Genomic DNA, 16,171 nt, shown 5'->3' with positions numbered 1-16,171 from the left:
CCCCTTTTCTTCCCCTTATGGACCTTCAAACCCCTTCTTTCCTCTCTTTTGAGTTGTTAAGGTAAGGATGGGTGCCCTAACATTTTGGAACTTGTTTTTTTGAAGATATCATTGTTTTGAGAACGCACAGGTTGCCGTTGTTGGAGAAGGAGAAGAGAAGAGGAAGAGGGACGGAAGAGAGAAGCCTAGAAGCCACCTGCGAGGGAAGTGCGGACAACAAAATACTGGTTCCACCGTTCGTCCTCCAACCCCTCCCAGTTTGCCGTGGTCCTCCTCTCGGCCTCTGTTTTTGTTCCCTGTCGTCGGGCAGTGCCTGGGCGCAGCCGTCCCTTCCTCTGCATCGCCGACTCCGACGTCGAATGGTGAGAGCTCGAACTGAGAAGGGACTGGCCCTGATTCACCTGCGCGTGAGCTTTCCGGGTGCAACCGAGAGCTCATTCTGCGGGAACCCTCCGGGCACGGTTCTGCCGCATCGCTGGACCGTCGTGATTGAGCGGGAGTCCAAGGCCCTACCCTCACCCCGATCGCCTCGAGTTGATCGGGAGCGGCATTGGCATTCCTGGTCGACCCAAGAGCGGGTGAGGCCCCGCTTAAACAGGGAGACCTTGGTTGAAGATCCCGTGGACCTGGTTGTAGAAATCTTTCTGCTGGTACCTTGATCTCCTTGCTTCAAGAAGATGATCTCTTCTCAAGAACAGTTTCAAGAAGAAGGAAGAATCAAGATATTAACAAGAGAAAAATCGTTCTGTATTTAGCACTAAGAGTTCTGTCCTATTTATAGTAAAGGACAGTTAGTTACACGTGGGGGGAGAGAAACTAAAAAAACAGAATAACAGACTTTTCTTCTGGAATCTTCAGCCATGTCATCGATCTAAGTCATCGCTTGACCCAACAATCTCCCCCTCAAGCGTGACGATATCCACGCTCTTCATTCCAAGTCGTCGGCGGAGTTCACAAAACTTTAGTCTCCCCAATGACTTTGTGAAAATGTCTGCCAACTGATCTTCTGATCTAACATGCTTCAACTCCACTTCTCTGTTCTCCAAACTTATCCTTATATGATGATACCTGGTCTCAATGTGCTTTGACTTGCTGTGAAATACCGGATTCTTTGATAATGCTATAGCGGACTGATTGTCAACCAATATCAAAACTGGTTTCACTTCTTCATTCTTCAATTCAGCAAGTAGTCTTGCCAGCCAAACTCCATGACAAGATGCACAGCTCGCAGCAATATATTCTGCTTCACAAGAGGAAAGAGCAACAGCTTTCTGTTTTTGTGATGCCCAACATATCAAATTAGTACCCAAATAGAAAGCAAGGCCTGTTGTGCTTTTCCTTTCTTCAGGATCTCCTGCATAATCACTGTCACTATAACCCATAAGTTTCAAACCATCTTGGCTCTTTTCATATATGAGACCAAGATCCAAACTTCCCTTCACGTATCTTAAAATTCTCTTTGCCGCTGACATATGCTCAACAGTAGGATTCTCCATGTACCTGCTAAGAAAACCAACTGCAAACAAAATGTCAGGCCTGGTATGGGTTAAGTACCTCAAACTCCCAATTAAGCTCCTGAACACAGAGCTATTCACAGCTTTTGGTGGTATCTCCTTGCTGAACTTACACCTCACTTCCATAGGTGTATGGGCGGCATTACAATCCACCATGCCATTCTGCTCCAATATCTTCAGAGCATACCTTTTTTGGCTTAACTTGATGCAACCTGATTCTTGAACCACCTCAATGCCAAGATAAGAGGTGAGCAGTCCAAGATCAGTCATCTCAAACTTCTTCATCATCTGTCTCTTAAATTCTTCTATCTCTTCCTGATTGGGTCCTGTCACAAACAAGTCATCAACATAGACACCAATTATCAGCTTTAAAGTACCTGAATGTTTAAAGTAGACAGCATGCTCATGTTCACTTCTTCTAAAATCAAGCAACTTCAAGCTCTCGTTCAACTTGGTGTACCACGCCCGAGGTGCCTGCTTTAAGCCATAAAGGGCTTTCTTCAATTTCATCACATGATCTTCTTTTCCCTCTTCAATAAACCCTTCCGGTTGCTTCACATAGACTTCCTCTTCCAAATCTCCTTGTAAGAAAGCAGACTTCACATCCATATGATGATCCTGCCATCTTCCTTGAGCGGCCAATGCCAATAGAAATCGAATTGTCTCAATTCTAGCAACAGGAGCAAAAACATCATCGAAATCGACTCCTTTCTTCTGCACAAAACCTCTGGCAACCAGCCTTGCCTTATGTCTTATAACTTCACCTTCTGAGTTTTGTTTTATCCTGTAAACCCATTTGAGGCCGATGGGCTTACATCTTGGTGGGGGAATCACCATCTTCCATGTATCATTCTTCTCTATGGAATCGATCTCTTCTTTCATGGCCTTTCTCCATACTTCTTCTCTTGATGCTTCTTGGAATGTCACTGGTTCTTCTTTTAATAAGTAACATTCCTCAAGATCAATGTCAACTTGCTCAGTCCCTTCATAGATTTGAGACAAATCAGCATATCTCCTGCACGAACTCTCTTCCGTGGTCTGAGAGCTACTTTGACCTTCTTCTAAGTCAGGAACATATTCAGGTATATCTTCATGGTCAACCTGCATATCATCATCAATGTATTGACTTGAGGAGTTAGGGAAAAATGTACCTTCACTCCTTTGACCATGTTGACTGTCCCAGTCCCACTGATCATTCTCTTCAAATACGACATCTCGACTGATGCAAACTTTTCCTGATTCTGGATCATAACACTTGTAACCCTTGGTTCCATTCCCATATCCAATGAAAACCATAGGTACACTTCTGTCTTGCAGTTTCTTCAACCTCTCTCCCAAAACTTTAACATGAACAAGGGAGCCAAAAATTCTGAAATGTTCAACATTTGGCTTCATACCTGACCATACTTCATATGGGGTAGAACCTTCTATGCTTCTTGAAGGTGCTCGGTTGAGAATATAAACACTTGTATTCACTGCTTCTCCCCAAAGTTCATGAGGAAGATTCTTATGCTTGAGCATGCTTCTCACCATTTCCATAATAGTTTTGTTTCTCCTCTCTACAACTCCATTTTGCTGAGGAGAATATGGAGCTGATAACTGTCTTTTGATCCCATGTTGAGAACAAATATCTGAGAATTCTTTTGACGTGAATTCTCCCCCTTGATCTGTCCGCAGACAACCAATCTTTACTCCTTTTTCAGCTTCAGCCATATTCTTGAACCTGACAAAAGCCAGAATGCCTCGCTCTTGTTCTTCAGAACTGCAGCCCACATTAGTCTTGAATAATCATCAACAAGTAACAAAAAATACTTACTCCCCCCGAATGTGGCTGGTGTGATTGGCCCACAAAGATCACCATGGACCAATTCTAATGGTCTCTTCGCTCTGAATGTGGCAGTAGAAGGAAATGAACTCCTGGCATGTTTGCTAGCAATACAATCTTTACATATATTTTCTGGTATTTCTAGCTGAGGAAGGCCTTTTACAATCTGCTGAGAAAATAACTTCTTCAAGGAATGGAAGTTCAAATGTCCATACCTTCTATGCCATGTCCAGCTGGGATGTGATTCATCAACACTCATCAAATTCAGCACAGGATTTAACTTCAATAAGTACAATCTTGCTGATGTCTTCTTCACTCTCAACATAGGCCGCTTATCTCGATCTTCGACAGAGAGAAAACCCTTTTCAATCACTGTCCTACATCCCTGCTCATCAAATTGACCCAAACTCAAAATATTAGATGTCAACTTTGGAACATAAAGGACATTCTCAATTGTCATCAGTCCTCCATCTAGGCAGTTCAACAATATAGAACCTCTGCCTTTTATCTCAGTTTTTGATCCATCCCCAAATTTTACTGAACCAGAGGGATAATCATGTAAATCATGGAACACACTAGAATCACCACTCATGTGATTACTAGCACCGGTATCTAAATACCACATACCTTGTTCCAAGTTTTCTCCATTTACTCCTTGTAACAGAATGTCTTCTGGTGGGTCTGTGATTGCCATCAGAAGTGTAGATTGATGCTGCTCTTCAACCTCTGCAACTTGTGCCTTTTCTTCATTCTTTCTCCTGTTACATTCATAAGCAAAATGCCCCACTTTTTCACAGTTATAACATTTAACCTTGGACTTATCTCTAGGTCTTTCTTCATCGACATTATCATCATTTCTTCCTCTGCCTTTGCCTCTTCCTCTTCCTCTGCTTCTACCCCTGCCTCTTGCTCTTCCAAAAGAACCTTCAAGACTTGGTTTCTTGGACTTTCCTAGAGCTTTGGCCAGCAGAACTTGTTCTTCTCTTCTTGAGACACGATCTTGAAGCTTTTCTTCATAAATCTTCAAAGATCCCACAACTTCTTCAAGAGGCATTTTATCAATATCCCCAAATTGCTCAATTGAAGATGTAATACCATCAAATTTTGCAGGGGCTGATCTAAGTAATTTAGAAATTACCTCAGCCTCATCAATATTCTCTCCCAAGCTTCTCAATTGCGTAGCTATCTTGGAAAGTTTCCCTGCAAAATCAACAACAGATTCCTCTTCCCCCATAAAAGAGGTCTCATATTCACGCCTCAATGCCTGCACTCTGGCTTTGACGACTCGAGACGTGCCCACATACTTGGCTTTCAAGATTTCCCAAGTTTCTTTTGATGTTTTAGAAACATCCAACTGTGCTAGGATATCCTCCGGTAAAGCACTGAAAATCACATTCATGGCCTTTCGATCTTTCCTAGACTCGCTGGGGGATTGAACAGCCTCCCATAAATCATGTGCCTCTAGATGCAATTGCATCCTCTTTGCCCAAACTTGATAGTTTGTTTTGGACAAAATCAAGATTGAACCAGGGGCTAATGGCTCTCCCATAACCCTAGAGGTACCTGATGATGAAGCACTGCCAACTCCATTCACGTCCGATGTCGTCTCCCGTCTTCTCGGCATGATCTTGACCTTCTTGGATCAGACTCGCTCTGATACCAAATGTAGAAATCTTTCTGCTGGTACCTTGATCTCCTTGCTTCAAGAAGATGATCTCTTCTCAAGAACAGTTTCAAGAAGAAGGAAGAATCAAGATATTAACAAGAGAAAAATCGTTCTGTATTTAGCACTAAGAGTTCTGTCCTATTTATAGTAAAGGACAGTTAGTTACACGTGGGGGGAGAGAAACTAAAAAAACAGAATAACAGACTTTTCTTCTGGAATCTTCAGCCATGTCATCGATCTAAGTCATCGCTTGACCCAACACTGGTCGGCTGGTGATTCTGCTGAATGGGGGGGTTCTGCAGATCAGGCAACGGTCGGACACAAACCACCGGGGGGCGACCCCGTTGTCTTGGCCCTCCTGTTTCCCTCTGGGCGGTATTCAGTCGAGTTGAATCTCCACCCCTCAGGTGCAACCCGGCCGCTGCCTTCCCCTCGACCTATCTGTCTATCCACCCCAACCACCGGCTGATATACCTCGACGGTCCCCTCCCACCATTGATACCGCCCACGCTTGATTGGACACGACGACGCAGAAGAGTCCAGCACGCGGACACCGACAAGGTACGTCCTCTCTTTGCCGCCCGTCTCTTATTTTCTGCGATTGCCTCCAACATCAGTTGGTGTTGGCTTTTATTAAATAAGTACTTCACTATTAATTTATGCTTTGGTTGACTTGTCTTCTCTTTTGCATCTCCTGCTAGTAGCATATAAATTTCATTCCATTTGAAAAAAACCAAGATCTGAAGATATTATGAATAATATGATAAGTAGTTGATATTTTACTGGTTTAATTTTTTTTACGCGACTTTGTGATCGTAATTTATGAAATTTCATGAAATAAATGTATTTAAAATATGCCTACTTTATATTATTTTTTTCAAAATAAGGATTTAAATGAAGTGAGCCCTTGCTTGTGCACAATTCCATTTTTGAAACATGCAATTTCGAACCACACCATAGTTGTTAACTCATACATTTTTGAAAATCGTCCTTTAACCCATTTAAGGACCTGTCAAAAACATTATTGCCCTGAAATCCATGTTGTTATGTTAATGTTATGTGCTTGAGCAGAAGTGATCAACTCTCATAGCACAAAATCAAGGAGCAATATCTGGTTCCTAGTTAGTGACATACATGTGGGCAGAGGCAGCATACCTCTTAAATGGTGTTGATATCGATTTAAGTTAATTTGGAATTTCCTTTACTCTTAACATAAAGTATAGTTATTGTACAAGGATTGGAGGGTCCCATACGGCCCATAAAATTTAATTATTATCAAAATCCTTAAAGAAGACTTCGATTTCGCCGGATAAAACTCGTTTCACAGATTTTATTTGATGATCACCATGCCAAATGAGCATTTACATAAAATTATAATTTTAATAATGCCCGAAGACTTGATGGTAGAAATATTTCATAGCAAATAAATCAGCCTAGGGGACTTAAATGGGTTCTCAAGCTTCCAATAGAAAATCAAAACAAGTGCACAAGCTTCTCACGGATTCCACATACTTCAAAATGCATAGACATAGGTTCCTTTTGCCTAGTTGAGGATTTTGGCAACAACACCTCAACTGCCATTAATTATATGTCATTCAATAGCATCTTTTTATGGATGTGATGGGATTTATTTGAAAATTTTTGGTCCCTGTAAGTTTTTAAAAAATACTTTTATACCCTTCAGGATAAAAAGGTTACATTGTTCTACAATAGGCTCCAAAAAGGTTTATGTAGGAAAAGGTGATAACAGGGATTTAAAGATGTAAGGGTTAAGTCGGGGTTGGATTAGAAAGCATAAAGCTTACATAATTAAATTGAATTTGTAAAACCATAAATTTATTGGTCGTTGCAATCCATTTTCTCTTTTGACAATGTCAGATACATTAAAAAACAACTCATACTACTAGATACAAAATCAATGCAAAAAAATATATCCTATGCAATTATCATATATATTATGGTAAACATATCTGCCTAATTACACAGGGATGAAAAAACCAAAGATATTCAAAGTATTCAAAAGCCAAATATATGGGAAACGTGAAAGCCCACCTTTGACATACAAGGTTGCTAATGTTGTGAACTTTGCAATATAACGTTGTGTAGGGTTGTGGGGTTGTGCATGTTCAGTGAGAGGGTGACAAGTTGAGGATTGGGTGGTGAGTAGGCAAAAGTAATGGGAGGTGTGTTGAGGTAGCTTATGCACGGCTAGTGTAAGCAGAGCCTGATTAGCAGTGGAACACATCAATGACCATGGACTAGGAACCACAAGGCAAAGCATGGGATCACGCAATGTCGGTTAGTGATGCCACATGCCATGTGCCAACGTGGAAGCTGGTTGTACGTCATGGCAATTAGACCATGCCATGTGAAATATGTGATACTGGAAACACAGATTATGGTGACTGAATGGGTACGACGGTGGTCGAGCATTAAAGGCAGGTGGGCACAACTGGCATGAGATATGAACACGTTGCAGCATGTGTCCAATGATGATTATTTTTTTATGTGCCAATTTTATGGATCGAGTCATGAAAGTGGCCACAACGAGCACCGACGTACAATATTCAGGATAAAAATACTCAATTAAAGAGTTTGAATTCGTGGAAAGTGTTTGTAAAGTTACCTAACTACTAGGTAAGGGCCGAATCCAGTCCCACCACATAGTTCAAAAATTTATGGTTTATTTATGCTTGAAAATGATACAAGTTGTTATAAATTTTAAAGTTTATTTATTTACCATCATTAATAAAGAAATTGAGAAAATGGTATAGAACTATTGTTTTAATTTCAAATATTTTTATAACTTTATTCAAGGCCCATTAGCTTATTATTAACTTATATGTCAAAATGAAGAATTTTGAAGCAGAAAATGTTAACTAACTGTCCAAAAGGTTGTGGTTGTTCTAATTAACTAATAGTTGGATGCATCCAATAACTAGCTAGAAATACTTCTGGGGCATAATTAAAATGAATTCTATTTTGGAAGCTGGCAAAATGGGTTTAAATTATAATTTAATACCCTTTAACCCAATAAATAAATAATTTAAAGTGAGATTTAAACAAATTATCTATTTGCAAAATTCATATCAGAAATTCAGCAAAAGTTAAAAATTTTATGGAAAGCATACTACCAGTTTAAAATAGATTAAAAAATGGTATACCTTTATCAAATGCATGTTTTTTAAGTTTAATAATAATAACCAAATAAATATGTGATACTACTTATATAACTATCACTTTATTTTTCATTATCATACATATCAAGACGAATAGTAAAAATTATTTAAAATTGTGAATTATATAAATTATGAGACAAATAAGTGACAAAGACAGGACAAATAATGTGAGATCAAATTAGTTTTAGAATTAAAATTTGTTTCATTGTTTCTTTATGAAATATCATATGCTTATTTCTTTTAAAATTACATAACAGATCATTTGTAGCCAAAATCACGTGAGAAGTGTATTTTTTTGTAAACATATGTCCCAACAAATTGAGCAGGAATACATAAACGTTAGCACCACATCATCTTGAATAACATTTATATTTGTCTCAAAATTTTATTTTCTTTATAAAATATTTGCATATTTTTAAGTTTTTTCCTCCACGCCCAGACTTAAGAAAAAAGAGAAGCCAACAAAATATTGTGGTTCTTGTTTCGATCTCTCTTGTGGGTTTTTTTATGATATTAAGACAAGAAAGCATTGGTAAAATTTCTCCTAGGTGAAGAATTATTTTGGGGGTAGATCATCTCTTGGTGAGATCCTGGTTCTTTCTTTATCCCACTGTTTTTCCCACATATCAAAGCAAAATAATCTACGGTCTTCATTTTTTCATCTTCAAATCTCATTTACATGATTTCAAAAATGTTCTTTAAATGTTTTTTCTTTATTCATATTCTTTCATCTTTATATCTCTGATTTTTGCATATGTCATAACTATGATTTCCGCTGTCCAAATCTTCAGTAGTTATCATATTCTTCAATATTTAAACATCTGTCTCTGATTTCAAAATTATTCTCTCCAAATCATGTTTTGGTTTTGAAAATCGAATGCCACTGGCTTCATGCCAATGTATGGATATCACTAAATTTACCGTATGAAGTATAGATGGCATTTGTTCAACCCATTAAACTTGGAAGACCAATGACAATTCAAACCATTTGAAATCTTGCAGAGGAAATTTTTGGATTAATTGGAAGTTGAAAAAACTCTGACACATGCACACATCACCTTTGCATATAGAATGTCTTTGTGATAATCTAGAAACCTAGGGTTCTAGGTTATTGCTACTCAGTATCCCTAACCTTGGTCAGCTGAGCAGTTCCCTATATTTATCAATGAATTTATATTCTTTAATGATAGGGGAGTGAGGGTCAAACCAAAGAGAGCAAGTGGACCAAATTTGAGTGGATATAAGCTAAAAACGGGCATGTAAGAATTGAAAGAATTATATCTAATTTAGTTTTAATTCAATAGGGTGCATACAACAATGAATTACGAATTTACCAATTTATGATTCTAATGAGTGTAAAAAACTTCAGGTAAGTTCAGAAAACATTTTAGTGATTTTTAGGTCTCTCTTTGGATTTTCTATCCGATTTAATTTGCCAGAATTAGATCGAGAAAAATTCAGAAGAAAATAGACTTTTATTATTGAACGAATCTTGGTTGAAATATAATTTCAACCAAGATTTGCAAGATTTTGTTCACTTCTTACGTTTGGGAGCTGCCAAGTGTTTTGAATGGAATTAGGTGTGTTCGCCGGCCAAGAGCACCCAATTCTCGCATGGCAGAAGGTGTAGAGAGATAAAGAATGCTTAATCTTAATTTCTACCACAAGAAATCAAGATTAGTCAGGAAGGAGAAGGATAGAGAAACAAAGAATTGGGCCCCTTGGCGAGTAGGCCTCTCCTTCCACCTCCACAAGCCCTGGACACTTCTCATTTCTTGGATTCATTGGTAGTTCCAATGAAGAGAAAGATAGAAGATGGAACCCTCGTTAGAGGGAGTAGAGCGAGAAGAATTTCTCTCTCTACCTGAGGCCTTATCAGCTCCCCTTCCACTTGGCCAACATTAACTCTCAGAAATCTAGAGAGAGAGAGAGCAAGAAAAGAATCTTCTCACTCTTTCCCTCAAATTCCAAATGAAAATTCAGGATGTTTTTTACTAAGTCTGAAGCGTTTACAAAGGGCCAAGCGCATAGGCCAATTAGTGCCCTTTGTAGAAGATCTGAATCCTTTAAAAGGGTCTCTTCGAGTTTAGGTATTCTCTCAAGAGTGAGGCCCATTAGCCTAATGAGATCTCCTTTGGCTTTATGAAGAGTCCGTTGGTCCTTTCTTAAGAGCAATTTTCCTAGTCCTAAAAACGGTCCAAAATTCTCCAAACAAGAGGTTAAATTCTCAATATATGTGGAGTGTTCTAACATGATATTTCACTAAATGCACATGCTCCAATTTAGAATTTAATATGAAATGTGAATGAAATGTACCTTAGCAAGCTCTTAATTAACACCTTTATATTGAGTTATCACCTCACATACTGAACTTACTAGGTATGTCCAATGGCCAGACGAGCCAATATTGACTCCAAAATTTGGGCAGTGAACCATATACTTCTGTTAGCCTGATAAATGTATAGCTATTTCCAAACATTTCAGCTGATTTTGATCTTATTAATCTTGAGTTTATCATGTTATTATCTTGATTGACGGAATATTGATGCATCAGCTATAGAATCCAATTTTTACACATTATGGTTATTTTTTAACCAACCTCCTTGATTTCTTTCAACTCAAGTTGTTTTATTACTGATGAGTACATTATAGTTCCACTTCCACAAAAACTTAAATGAATGCAAAGAGGCAACTATTAATGAGCTAGAAAATTTATGGGAAATTATTTATTCTACAAGTGGTCTTGAAACGATCACATAATATTGCGGGCCTCCGCAAGAGCAATCAGATGGCATTGGGCCACAATCTGACCTGCCTATTGGGCTTTCAAATGCCTCACAAAGAAATAAGCTGAAAATCACAAGGCAAAGCTCTCAACAAATGAGGAAAAGAAGCAAAATGGCAAGAAAAGAGGGTAGAAAATGCCCAAAAGGGTCTTTTAATAATTATCTATATGTATAAATACTCTCTTTCCCTTTCTTTTTCCCTCATTCTCAACGTTCTCTAGCAAGGGTGGGCCAGCAGGACAAGGCATTATCCAGGATCTAGGTTGTACAACCTGCTTGATGTAAGTTTGATGAAGTTTTCATTCAATCTCTTCTCTTCTTTGCATTGAAAATGCCTGATCTTGGAAAAATATAAGGATCCAGACATGAAAGGATGCATCGAGGGCTCAATAGAATTGCATGGAGGCTTTAGGAACTTAGATATCCATTTTCCCATCATTATTTATATATTCCCCCTTTAAATCCATCACTTTCTCACTCTAAACATCTATTTTTTCCTACTTTATCTCTCAATAATTGACTCTTTTTCTCTCTAGACCTCCCTCCATATCTTTAATCTGTTTCCCCAGAATTTAATAAAATATCAGCCATCTTCACATTCAAATACTATTTCATACTCCTAAACAATTTAATCACTTTCCCTCTCTATCTCATTGTTTCAACCATTTTCTCTATTTAGGTCTTCTGATGGCGCACGCCATCGAAGATCGTCGACGACGTCGTCTGCGCCACCCGCCACCGTTGTCGAAGATCAGGTGAAATCGCTCGATTTTTAGCGTGTTTTGTTTTTTGTTGTTCTTTCTCATGTTTTATGTTTTCTCGTCTCATCGTGTGCTTTCGTCGCGTCCGTGACACATCTCGTACTTCCTTTATCGTCGTCACGGGGAGGGATCCTTAGCCAATTTGGAACCCCTCCCTTGTGTGCCCAAGTATTCTCTGTTTTCTTTTATTCTTTTTATTTCTTGATTTCCCCTTCTATTTTGTAATGAGGGGGTCCATTTACGAAGGCCCCCTTAATGGATCCTTCTTCCCAACCCCCCCTTGATGACGCGTTTAGAACCCATTTGACCTCGAGGGAAGAGGGGGGACCCTAAACAAGGCAGACCAGGATTTTCAAAAGTTGAAGTATTGTCGTTGCAATCTCTTGGTCTCCCCTCTCGATCAGAGAAGTCAAGAGGGAGGAAGGAGAGCTAGCTGAAGGGGAGATCGAAGGAAAGTGCAGAAGAAGAAGAGGGAGGGCGTGTCTTCCGAAGCAGATTTTTGTACTCGTGTATCGCCGGCGGACGTGCGGAAATTTCCCGTCCGTCGAGCGTCCACCGAGAAGATTTGGGATTTACGGGGCTTGAGCTTGTCCTCACCGGGCCCGGGATTCTGCTCGGTGATTCATCACTGAGGGGAGCCAATTTCAACCCCTTTCTGATTTTCTCACTGAACGTTTAATTGTGGAGTAATCTCAGGCGCCGAAATTCAATACGGGAAATTTGGTTGCCATATCATCAACGGCCAAGCTGGGCGAATTCCTACGGACGGACTGCCCCCGCCTTCTAAAGGCGATCGGCCTTGGAGTTCTGCCGCCCTCCCACAGCCATGAAGACAGGACTTCTGAAGGCGTTCTTCTCGCTCACCTGGACATCCCACGACCATGTCGCTCTTGCGGATGCCTGAACTCCTATCACCTGGTTGACCTACGCTGATTATGGGCGATCACTGCTGACCGTAGGCGACGTTGTGTACCCCATTGTATCTGACTTGCGCACAGATCCATCCTACGCACGGAATTCCCCCTTTCAAGATGCTGAAGAATCACTGGTAGTTGGCCGGATACTGGCTACGTCGCGCGAGCAGATCGTTGCGATCAGGGATGCCTGTCCGTGCACTCCACCTGCTTAGTCTAGTGCACGTCTGAAACGTATCGACTCTGGTACCAGTAGATCTGCGCGTTGGGATCCCCCGTGTCTTGCACTGCCGCTTGCTCCTACCACCTTGTCTTGCGATGCTACCCCTTTTCGGGGCATGCCAGCAAAGTTTGGTCAGACGCTCACGCCACCCAGTCTCTGCCCATCGGCTTTCTCTCCTTCCTTCCTCCGACCTTTACCAGTAGCTCTGTCTGCTCTCCGGCGTCTCTCCGCCCCACCCGCTTCGACCGCCACTGACGTCGACAAAATTCTGCACCGCGAGCCACTCAGACGAGGTACGCCGTCCTCTCCCGTCGCTCATTTATTCACCTCTTGCAGTATACTTTTGTCTTGACTCCACCGCGCTCGGGCTAGGTAGGTGAGAGAAGTATTGAGAGGGAACTATGAACATTTTGAGCATCTTATCGATACGGACGAGCACGTCGGTTACGAGCAAGCCCTACGGATTGATTCCCATTGGCCGTAAAAGCCTATGTCGCTCTAACGAGGTTCGAGAGGCTACCGTCGCCGTCACCTGGCGACCCCATCCAAGCTTGGAGCTCAACGCCTCCCTCGAGTCGGAACCTGCACGTACGACATGTAGGGTACTCATTTTGCGCATCGTAGTTACATTGACCCGTTAGGGTTACGCGTCGGACGACGACATTGTCGACGTTCGATACCACTACCTCTTATCGGTACCAAGCCATCATACTCAATGCCGACCAGACGATGTCCCCAACGACGTCCGACATTATCTTCATCTACAATTTCGGTTGCCCGGGTGACTATTGTTTTATTTGTAATGTAATAGAAAACTTACTCCTGGTAGTTAATCCCCAAACAACGACTCCCATCCTGCCAATCCACTAGAGAAGAAACCTGTCAGATCGTAGTTCTTTCAGAACCATCACCTTCCAGATTATGGTCAAATCTGTTCCCCAAAATTTCATAAAAATATTAACCATATGAACCTTCAAGTTCCATTTCATACTCCTTCTACACCATTTATTCACTCTCTCTATCTCCTTGTATGAACCATTTTCTCTATTTCGACCCTTCATTTTCTCTCTCTAGATCGTCCATGATATAGCTATTTCATTTTCCAAAAAAATCACACAAAAATTTCATCATCTAAGCTTAAAAAATCAGATTTCTTCTCATGTTGCCGTCGCCCTGTGCTGTTGTGCGCTGCCGTGCGCCACGTGATGCAGGACGGACGACGTCGTCTACGTCCTGCGGCGGAAGTCGTGGTCCGTTCGTCCTTCTCTAAGGACGGTGATCTTGGACGGCACGTCCCGCTCTAGGTGGGGTGTCCTGGGATGATCCTGTGCGAGGTCCTCAATTCGTTGGGGCCGAAGGGTGTCTCTATCTTCACGTGGTCGACGCTCCACGGATAGTCGTCGAGGTGCTGGTGGGCCCGACTACCGGTGGGCGGGGCGGTTCAACCGGCCGGATGGCGAGAATGGTGGCGAACGGAGTAGTGATGGCGGCGACGGCGGCGCGGTGGTGGCGGCGGCGGCGCGCGCGCGTAGCGGCGGCGGCGGCGGTGGTGGCGGCAACGTCGAAGCGGCAGCGGCGCGGCGGCAGCGGCATCGCGGCGGCGACGGCGACGGCGGCGGCTGCGGCATCAGCGGTGACGGCGACGGGCGGCGGCAGCGTCGATCGGCGGCAACGCTAAACAGCGACGGCGGCGGCCTCGGCGGCGACGGCAGCGGCGGCAGCGGTGACGAGCGCCGGCGGTAAGCGGTGGCAGCGTCGGGTGGCGGCGGTGAGCAGCGGCGGCGTCAGCGGTGGCGGCGGCGGCATCGGCGGTAGTGGCGACGAGAGTGACGGCAGCGGCGGCGAGTGGCGGCGGCCGGCGTAGCGGCGACGGCCGAGGTAGCGGCGGCGGCCGGAGGTAGCAGTGGTGGCGTGGCGGCGGCGGCCGAGGTGGCGGCCGGAGATAGCGGCGGCGGTGGCCAGAGGTGGGGGCGGCCGAGGCGCGCGGCGGCGCCAGGCGACGGCAGAGAGGGCGGCGGCGCGGCCGAGGCGCGGCGCGCCGAGGCGACGGCGAGGGCGGAGTTGGCGGCGGCGGCAACCGTAGTGGGCCATGGCTGGGCCGTGGTTGGGCTGCGGTCTGGGCCGCGTGCTGGGCCGCGGTCTGGATCGTAGGTGGGGCCGCGGCTAGGGCCGCGGCTGGGCCGTGGCTTGAGCCACGGCAGGGCTGTGGCTTGGGCCGCGGTTGACTCGGTCTGGGCCGTAGACTGGCCGCGGGCTGGGCCGCGGCGTTGGGCCATGGTCAGTGGGCCATTGCCCTGTATGGTGGGCCGCAACAGGCCATATGGATTGGCGGCGGCCCAATAGTAGTGGCCCAGGAAGGGCTAGGGCTGACTTGGCAGCCTCGGCAAGCGCGCATGGGCGGCTAAGGGTAAACGGCGCCTCGGGCCACGGACTTGCGGCGCCCGGGGGCGTGGATTTGCGGCACCTCGGGGCGCGGTTCGGGTGGCTGGGCCTGATGGGCCTGGCCACCAGGCCGAAATGGCCCATTGGACCGGCCGACTGAGCCTGGGCGCGCGGTGGCGTGGTCTGGCTCAGCGTCTGGGCGCGGCGCGGCGAGGCGCAGCGCAGGGCAGGGTGAGGCGCGGCGCGGCGCGGCTGGGGCGTGGCGCAGAGCGGTGCGACGAGGGTGGGCGATTGGGCATCGCGGCGCCAGGCGCCACCGCGATCGCTGCTGCGCCAGCCGCCGCGCTTCGAACCGCCGCGCCTTGTGCCGCTGGCGGCGCGGGCGACGCGCTGCCCCGCGCTGCGCCCAGCTGCGTCGCGCCCACGCCCGCGATCGTCGAAAAGGCAGAATTACTATTTTGACATTTAAAAATTACAGAAAAAGGAAAATTCCATAAAAAATATTTTCTGCATTTTACAATTTATAAAAGATTCATAAATACTCACTTGAATTAATATAATAAATTTCTGTTAATTCTAGCATTTTAAAAAAATTAGAAAAATCTCTACCTCTCGTTTTTAGTATTTTAGGGGGCTTTAGTTGTGAATTTAATTGTAGACAAATCTGAAAAAAATTATTTATTGTATCTAGTGTTGATTAAAATTAGGAAAATTAGTATAAAATATTTTTAGTGTGTACTTTGGATTTCTGCTTCACTTTAAATCATAGAAAATTATATTATCAAACCAAAATTCTAAAAAATATCAAAAATTATATTTATCACTTTTAGACTCATTTCAATTACTCCGAGCTTAAAAAAGTACTTAGAAATTAAATTTCTGCCTTTTCGTGGGTCGATCCCTAGTCTTATACTAACTATA

General features: G+C 43.5%; 1 protein-coding gene and 1 long non-coding RNA gene across 2 annotated transcripts; one reads left to right on the top strand and one right to left on the bottom strand.

Moving 5' to 3' along the window:
- Positions 1-3,202: 3,202 nt before the first annotated feature.
- LOC144707943 (uncharacterized) lies at positions 3,203-4,888 on the bottom strand. Its single transcript, XM_078581260.1, has 2 exons — positions 3,967-4,888; positions 3,203-3,276 (listed from the first exon to the last, which is right to left on the bottom strand). The coding sequence occupies exons 1-2, from the start codon at positions 4,886-4,888 to the stop codon at positions 3,203-3,205; spliced, it is 996 nt and encodes a 331-aa protein (XP_078437386.1).
- Positions 4,889-12,034: 7,146 nt separating this feature from the next.
- On the top strand, positions 12,035-14,363 carry LOC144716721 (uncharacterized). Its single transcript, XR_013584979.1, has 3 exons — positions 12,035-13,161; positions 13,241-13,465; positions 14,080-14,363. It is a non-coding gene; the product is annotated as an uncharacterized LOC144716721 (long non-coding RNA).
- Positions 14,364-16,171: the final 1,808 nt, after the last annotated feature.

This window comes from Wolffia australiana, chromosome 1 (genome assembly GCF_029677425.1).
Source record: "Wolffia australiana isolate 7733 chromosome 1, ASM2967742v1".
In the NCBI taxonomy this organism is placed as follows: Eukaryota; Viridiplantae; Streptophyta; class Magnoliopsida; order Alismatales; family Araceae; genus Wolffia; species Wolffia australiana.
Note: the sequence above shows the minus strand (reverse complement) of the source record. Positions and strands in the feature narration are given on the sequence as shown.

Excerpts from the sequence above, each read along its gene's own strand:
- LOC144707943 (XM_078581260.1), bottom strand. The coding sequence starts at position 4,888 with ATGGGAGAGCCATTAGCCCCTGGTTCAATCTTGATTTTGTCCAAAACA. Across the intron at positions 3,277-3,966 it reads TGGAGAAAACTTGGAACAAG|TTCTGAAGAACAAGAGCGAG; the intron begins GTATGTGGTATT and ends TGTGGGCTGCAG.